At 40.6% G+C, this 8,591-nt stretch overlaps 1 protein-coding gene across 1 annotated transcript in view; it reads right to left on the reverse strand.

Moving 5' to 3' along the window:
* btg4 (B-cell translocation gene 4) overlaps nucleotides 1–1,470 on the reverse strand; it is a 4,627-nt gene extending 3,157 nt beyond the window's left edge. Inside the window, exons 1-2 of the mRNA XM_008290854.1 lie at nucleotides 1,298–1,470; nucleotides 15–152 (exon numbers count right to left, since the gene is read on the reverse strand). Coding sequence (XP_008289076.1) covers nucleotides 15–152; nucleotides 1,298–1,470 — 311 coding nt within the window. The remainder of the gene's footprint in view (nucleotides 1–14; nucleotides 153–1,297) is intronic.
* Between the last annotated feature and the right edge of the window lie 7,121 nt (nucleotides 1,471–8,591).

Consider the following 8,591-nt stretch of genomic DNA (forward strand, 5'->3'; position numbering starts at 1 on the left):
TGCTGGATCCTGACCTGCAGGACACTTCTCCCGGGTCGACCCACACCGTCAGCTCCTGGGGGAGGCCCAGGTCCCCGTAGCACACGTTGCTGCGCTCGCAGGCCTTCTGCAGAACCGGATCCTGCAGCCGGACTCGGTTCATACGCAGACACCTGGAACACAGAACACAGAACAAAGTGGTCTTCCAGCCACCAGGTGGAAACCAAACCAGAGACCGACGGGTTCTATTGGAGCGTAGAAACTGTTCTCCACCAAAACCAGAAAAGTTCTGCAAAGCTTCAGTGGAGCGTTTTCTTTTAGTTCCTAGAAAGTTCTTCATAGAAAAGATACTGGGACAGCTACAGATGTTCTTAAAACGTTTGGTGACAACATTGTTACACCGTTGCGCCCTAAACGATCGCAAAACGGAACCTTGCACTGAGAACATTCTTCCTTTGTTATCAGCAACATTGTGGGAACGTTTCATAGTTTCTAAAATGTGTTCCTCAAAAACATCCCCAGAACATTGCAGGCAGAACATTCCACCATTGTTAATATATCACAGCACAAGAACGTCGTAAAATCATCTGAAGACTTGATAACGTCTCCACAACGTTTTCTGAATGCTGCATGGAGAACATTCTTCCTTTGTTATTGTGGAAATGTCTCACAGAAGAACGTTCTAAAAATGTTCCACCTTGAATAGATCACATTACAGGAACGTTATTAGAAAACATTCCGTCATCTGAGGCCTCGATAACATTTGGAAAACAGTTTGGAACCGTTAAAAAAATATGTAGAGCAACGATTGAAAAACGTTTTGTGTCTCAAATTTATTTTCCATTTTGTAAAGATAAAATCACAGAAAAGAAAAATCACATTTTGGCTGATAAAAAAAACAAAAATTTGTTTGTACTTTTCATAAATGTTAATTTCTTCTTTTACAAATTGGTTTTTGTGCATTTAAATCACCTAAAAAGATATTTTATATACTTTTTTTAAAGTACTTTTTTTAAACACCATTTTTAGAGGATTTTTTGGGGCGTTTTTGCTGCAAGACTCCCAGTTTTGTTTTTCCTTTATAACTAGATTCATTGTAGTTTAGAAACGTTGTGAGAACCTGCAGGAAACGTGTCCAAATTCTACCCAAAATGCACTTTTTAAAAAGTTTCCTTTAGTGGATAATCAGGAAATGTGTCCGGTTTATCAGCTGCTTACTTTCCTGAGCTCAGTCTGGCCAGTTTTCATCACTAATCCCTGACTTTGGTGAATTCACACCTCCAGAGGCAGCTTCCAGTGTTTTCTAAGGCGCTCTGACCTGTAGGCCTGTCCTCTGCTCGGTGCACTCGGGTGCCAGTGGTTCTTGTAGCTCTCGAACAGAACGGCGGTGAGGGCGGCGGCGAAGCGCTCCCTGCCGTCGTTGTCCAGAACGCCGTATCTCTTGACCAGCCGAGCCACGAAGAACACGGCGGCGGCGATCTCCTCCTTCATGGCCTCCTGGTCAGACCTCAGCAGGCTTCGGGTTAGAACTGAGTGCTGCTAAAAAACCTCCTCAGAGCATAAAACACACGTGTAGGTTGATCCTACTCTTATGGAAAACAAACAAACAAAAAAAACAAATAAAAGCAACAAACTGGAGGCCAGACAAGTCAAGCAAACATATTTGCTGCTGAAGCTCCACAGGACATATAAATATATCTACATGCATGCAAACGTGTGCATGAAGCAGCAGCAGGTCAAAGCTAAAACAGCCGCTTTGTTTCTGCGGCTTTAATGAAACCTCGCTGCAGCTGTGCCACGACTCGACGCACCTGAAGCCGCTTGGACTCAAACGAAGTCTTTCCTGCAGCATTTCAGAGCTCAGATGTGAAGAAACTTTCGGTCCGGTTCACTTCTAGAGGATGAATTTGTCTCAAAGTCTCAGCAGAGGAAACGTTAGAGAGAAAAATGCAACGAAACAGCAGCAGAGTTCAAAAGTTTATGAAGGAATTTAAGTCAGATTGGAGTGGAATCAAGTCGATTTTTTGACAAAAAAAACAAAAAAAATTGGTGTCAAAATGCAGTTATTTTAACAGAACAGTTCAATTTTTCTTAAAAACGTATAAAAATGAGCGACTTTTAATTAATGCTTGGATCATAAACACAAGCCTTCTCCCGACGAGTTTTTCCACATTATCTAAAATATTGTTTTTCTTGGTTTTGCTTAAGTTTTACCCTCAAAAACCATCTTAGCAGGAAGAAGCCATTTTAAAGCTTCAGTGTCTCCAGAAGTAAAACTCCAGAGTCATGAAATGTGGCCAGAATCGTTTCCAGTTGATCCGAATGACTGAATGGATCCAGCAGAGGGCAAAAGAATAACTAGTGGCTTGGAAAAATGAAAAAAAAAAAAAAGGTGCAATGTTTTTAAAACAGGTGCTATTGGTGCACCAGAAGGTTTCAGTAAGTGCATATATTTATGGCGGTGTCCATGTTTCCGACTAAACACAGTCTTTGGTTGACATTTCATCAACTCTTGAGGCCTGCAGCATCAGTAGAATTTGCAGTTTTGAATATCTAAACCCCTGAAATTCAGTATTTTTGCACAATTACAAGCAAACTTACGTCACACACCTTTGATTCTTGGGAAGTATTCAGCAGGGAAAGGACCATGACACTGACGAAACTACACAAATCCATTAAAATTATGTGTATTTTTCATTTTAGGGGGTTGATAATGTAATTTAATGAGAGGAGACAGAGTCAAGCTCATTCTTTTTTTTTTTAGAGTAACTTCTGCTCAACCATCTCTGATTTACCTGAAGTAAAGTTTGCATGTTTACAAAGACATCTGTGAATTCTCAGATTGACATATCGAATACTTTCAGAGATGTTCCTTGTACTAAACCCAACCCAACAAGAAAACAAACCCACAGAAACAATCACAGCATATATTTTATTGGCGTAAACAGTGAATTCATAGAAAGCCAAACCCATTCATGTCAAAGAAAAAAACAAAACAAGTTCTCTCCACTTTACAACCTCCAACGTAGAAATTCACCAAATAAACAAGCGAGAAAGTTCCAGACGGCAGCAAGCAGTGCAAACGATGGGAGGACGTGGAGAGAAGATTTACAAAAATATTCAGGTTTTCTTCTCCGGGTGCAGCGAACAACAAGTTCCTTTCAAAGTATTTTAACATTGGTTGATATCTCTGAGCTGAAACACGAGAAAAACTTTGGCCTATAAAAGACAAATTTATTTTTATAATACAGTCGCCGAACAAGGAGTCGAAGCTGACTGCAAATTGTTCAACTCGATTTTATCGCCCGATTTAGGCCTTTCACGGAAATGAAAACTTGTTTCAAAAGAACACAACACAAAAAAAACAGGATTGGATGATTAAAAAATGGCGTCATCACATGGTTTGTCCAGCAGATCGCACTCTGAGCAGCACATGTATCAGAGGACGAATCACGGCTAAGGTGTTGCGGAGTCGAGCGGTGTCTTCGGTCCAACTAGCTAGCGAACCACGTAGCTACTTTAATCAGCTGAGTGGAAGCTAAAGTGTTAGCATCTACGACTGTTCAGTATAAGTCCAACATAAACATGCCCTTGATAACTGTTGTTCCACTCTGGCTTAAAGGACATCTGTTTGCTATGTGGTACGAGGAAGCTAGCCGGTTTTAGTTTGTCAATAACGTAGATGGAAAGGTTAGCTTGACTTCTTGACTTTGTGTTACCTAGCAGATGAGATGCAGTACTGGAAAGTAAAAAACGTCTCTAACTTTTACTCTCCTGTGACAAATGCCATGTTGGTTATGCTATTCAAACTCGTTTGCTATACTAACTAGGTTGCAAACCACATAGCTGCTCTTACAGCGTGTCGGTTCAGTGGAAGCTAAGGTGTTAGCATGTCAGACTGTTCGACAACTCTGACATAAACATGTCTTTGACAAAGGACATCTGTTTGCTATGTTATACGAGGAAGCTAGCCAGTTTTAGTTTGTTCGTAATGCAGCAGATTGAAGGTTAGCATCAAGCATCTCCTGAAGTGTTGACTTCCTGCTACCTATTCGATGAGCTGCAGTCCTGGAAAGTGAAAAACAACGTCTCATCTTTTACTATCTAGTGACAAACACCAGGTCGTTCATGCCAATCAAACTTTTTTCTGCTACATCAACTAGCTAGCAGGCCATGTAGCTACTGTTAGAGCTTGAGTGGAAGCTAAGGTTAAGCATTTAAGATTGGTATAACTCTGAACAAAACTTGCCGGTTTTAGTCGGTAACGTGGCAGATTGAAAGTTTAGCATCACTTCCTGCTAGCTAGTCGATGAGATGCAAAGAAAGTCTCCATCTTGTACTCTCCCGTGACAAACGTGCTAATGCTAATCAAACTTGTTAATGCTACGTTAACTAGCTAGCAAACCACGTAGCTACTTTCACAGATTGTCAGTTGAGTGGAAGCCAAGTGTTAGCATCTAAGACTCTACAATATAACATTAATAGGAGTTTAATTAATGCTAACAATTAACAGTTTGATTTCCTTTAGCAATGTGAAACCGTGACACACCGATAACGATATTCTGCTTCAGATGAATTGTTGATAAGCAACATCAAAAAATGTTATTTATATGAATTTAATTCCTGGTGGACAACACAGCCTGTTGAACTGTAACATACCCTGCCTTCATTACATCTGTAGTGTTTGAGAACCACATTTAAGGGATCATATGTTCTTAATCTGTACGTTTATGTAAATAATCAGCTGATACATTGACAGAACGTTTTTGTTTTACTCGCCAAATTGATGATTTCTGCTGGTACGTATGAGAAACAAGGAGATTTCTGATTTGAGTGCAAATTTTTCAAGCTATGTGGAATTTAACTACAATTTACACACTTCTTTAGGTAATTTAGGATTATTCATAAATGAGATGTTATGCTTTAATGAAAAGGATGCAGGAATGGCAACAACATTTACAGTTCATCTGTTTAAAATTTTCAAGTCAGGTTCAATTTTGTTGAATTTTTACCCACAAATCTGCACAGTTGAGCTGTTTTTTTAAAATTAAAGATACATAAGTAAGCTTTGCTATATCACCTTCTGGAGTAATCAGGCCTTAAACCTCATTAAAGTAATCGATGAGAGGAAGAGATGGAGATTAATACATCTCATGTCTGCGCTTTGAATCAGAAGCTAAAGCCGGTTAGCTTAGCTTGATATAAACTGTGGGAAAAAAAGAGAAAGAGCAGCTCGGGTTCCCTCTCAAGGTGGAAAATTCACTAATTAACATATTATGTTTGTGTTTTTACGATAAAAATGTGAATTTGTGGTTTGTGCGTCTGACTTCTGATCACTCAGAAACTGATAAAACACCAAACTCAACATAAAAAAACACACATTTCTGAGCACATTTCCCAAAGTGTCACGCCGTTCCTTTAATGAGGCCACTGATGTCACAGAGCTGCAGCTGCTCTGCATTTACATACAAGTGATGAAACGGATTCAAAATGTGCTTTTCACACTTGACTTCAAAACGGCTGCAGTGAGGGAGGGCTGGTGGAGGGAATGAATGGGTGGAGTGAGAGGATTTGGTAACAGGTCAAATGAAAACATACAAAATAAAACGTGAGCATTACATGCTTCTTCTTTTTTGTTTAAAAGAAAATCAAAGCAGGAATGAAAAAGCAGCATCAGCTGAGCTTTAGTCAAATAAATAGATGAATCAGTCAGATCAGATCAGCATGAACAGTAGAACACCTTCAGATCATCAGAAAACAGATAAAACTCTGCAGAAGCTTAAAACATTAAAAAAAAAAAAGACATAAAAATCCAGTGAAGGTTCTAAAACAAATTTGTTAAAATAACCACTTTTACAACATCAACACAGTCACAGGCTTAAACTGTGGTTTGATCAGAGGAGAGAAGTTAAAGAACCTTTGGACGTGTAGAAGCTGGACAGTTGGTGTAACGTTGACAGAACGTGAATGAAACCTGCAGAACATGTGGAGACGTGAGCGTACATTCTTCAGGAGAACATGATTCAGGAACAAACACGACCAGCAGATCAACGTCGGGTACACATCCTGGTGCTCCAGCACATGAACAATTAATTCAAATTCCTAAATGAGAAAACGTAATTTGGCTGCGCTCACCTTTTGTCTGGAGCGTTTTCATAAACGAGGACACGAAGCCTCAGAGTTTCCCCACAGCAGCCTTTACATTCACAGCGTTGTGCAAAAGAGCTTTTACGACCAGCTTGAGTCACAATTTTGAGATTTGTCTTCTTCTGATTTCATTCATCTCCAACACTCACCTTCTGATTAGCAGCTGTGACACTGTTGTCCTCAGAAACACTGAAAGCGCTGCTGGTATTAAACTGGTTTCCATCCACGTCCATTCATGCTGCCATGAAGCCAAAACTACTGGTTCAGACGCTGGTGACTGGACCTTTGTTGACTTCACACAACCGACCCTGAGGATGTTTTTCCTGCGCTGATGTTGCGGTTTCAGGCAGCAGACATGTAATGTGATGCTGCTGGGATGTGGGAGCAGCGTCCTCGTAAATCCTAGTTAGCCTTTAGCATTTGACTGGAGGTCATTAAGACTCACAGGAGTCATGGTGCCCGCTGCTCGCTAAACCCCAACGATGCTCCCTGCTTGCCAATTAGCCAACTTTACTTTTATTTCTTAGATACTTTAATCTATTTGAAGTGTGTATTATCTTGGAAAATGGTATCTCTAGGCTGTCTGTTGTCAGAGCGAGCAGCGAGGAATCATCACTAAATATTCAGACACTTTGGATTTCCTGCCCGACGACGGGAATCACTGAAAACGTGGTCGACTTGCAATGATAGAAAACATCCACAAATTCACGTCTGAAACTCTGGAAGCAGCGAATGTTTGGTGGTTTTTCCTTCTTGTTGACCAGCTGATGGTTTCTGACAGGACTGAACAACATGCAACATGCAAAAAAATAAATAAATCACTGATCACTCTGACAGAGTCACGATTTAGAGGGAATGGTCATATTTTTTTGAACTAAAGAAAACAAACAGACAAGCGACACATTTGGTCTTAATTACATTTCAGCTTCCGTGATTTCCATATTGCACTTTTGATTGTTCAGACTCAACATTTGACTGAAACAACTCGTCTGACAGCGTTCTGACAGCGTTCTGACAGCGTTCTAACAGCGTTCTAACAGCGTTCTAACAGCGTGGATGGAACCCAGACACCAGACTTTGTTTTCAGATGTTTCCACAACAGTGTTGAAGGACCGTAAGCTGCATCTAAACCTGAAATCTGAGCACAGCTTAGTCCTAAACCTGCTCCTAAGATTCCTCGGCACACAGCTTATAAGAAGGTAAAAGCTTCAGAGATGAGGTGGCGTTACGGAGTTTAGCATCGTGACCCTTTGCAGTGCCATCGAACACACCGTCATCAGAAGGTCTACATGGCTCAGGAAAGCATGAAATCTGAGGTAACAGATCGCTTCTCCTCACAGAAACACACAGAAACAAACACAACATGGAGGCCTGTGAGCACAACTGAACAGAAATGCGACGTCTGTGCTCCCAGTTTGGCGTCAGAGGACCAACGGAAACACAGAAGAACATCGTTAGCGGATGTAAAGCATGAGGCTGTAACAGAGCAACGTTCTCAGGACACCACCTCGCATCTCATGATGTTCTCTGGAGTCCAACAACATCAGCGCAGAAGCTAAAGGGGACACTTCAGCTGACCTCTACGTGTGACCTGTGAGTACAGCTGCTCTAACAAAACGAGAAAATGAAGTACACTTAACATTCATGTTTAAAACAATGTTGGTTTTTATCGGACTGAACTGTCCCAGCGGGGGAGCTGCTCACGGCCGGAGATGTTACGGTGGCGCCAAAGATGTTTCCAGCAGATGCAAGTGACTGAAATGTGGAAGCAGCTCGTAACTTTGCACATATAAAGACAATATATGGACTTGTCTATTTACCAGTTTTGTGCTCGTATGATGGCGTCCATATGAGCATTTTATCATGTAAAAACAGCAACAACGGACCTTTCTAACCTTTCTATACTTTCCACACAAGTTGTTAGAGCCTCAAAAGTTGGTAAAACATCAACCAAAGACTGTATGTTTTGTAGGAAATACGAATAAATCAAAATATATACACTTACAGAAACCTTCTGGGGCTCTGATCCCATCCTTGTTGCACTTATTTTCCATTTTCAAGGGGCTAGAATTAAGAACCAGGCCTCTGCTGGAGTCATTCAATCAGAATTTTGTCAAAAAAGCAAAAAAATCACTACACTTCAAATTCTACTGATGTTCGAGGCTTCAAAAGTTCGTGAAATTTCAAACAAGAGACTATTTTCAGTAGGAAATAAGAATAAGTCAAAAATATACACACTTACAGGAACCTTCTGGGGCCCTGAACTCATCCTTGTTGGAAAGTGTTGCCCTGTCGTTCCATTTTTAAAGAGGCTAGAATTAAAAACGAAGCCTCTGCTGGAGACATTTAATCAAAACTTCCAAAAAGACATCAAAAAACTGGAACCTTTCTGTACTTTCCACACATGTTCTGCTGATGTTCGAGGCCTTAAAGTTGGTAAAACATCAACCACAGACTGTATTTTT

Source organism: Stegastes partitus, unplaced genomic scaffold, assembly GCF_000690725.1.
Source record: "Stegastes partitus isolate 25-593 unplaced genomic scaffold, Stegastes_partitus-1.0.2 Scaffold699, whole genome shotgun sequence".
Classification (NCBI taxonomy): domain Eukaryota; kingdom Metazoa; phylum Chordata; class Actinopteri; family Pomacentridae; genus Stegastes; species Stegastes partitus.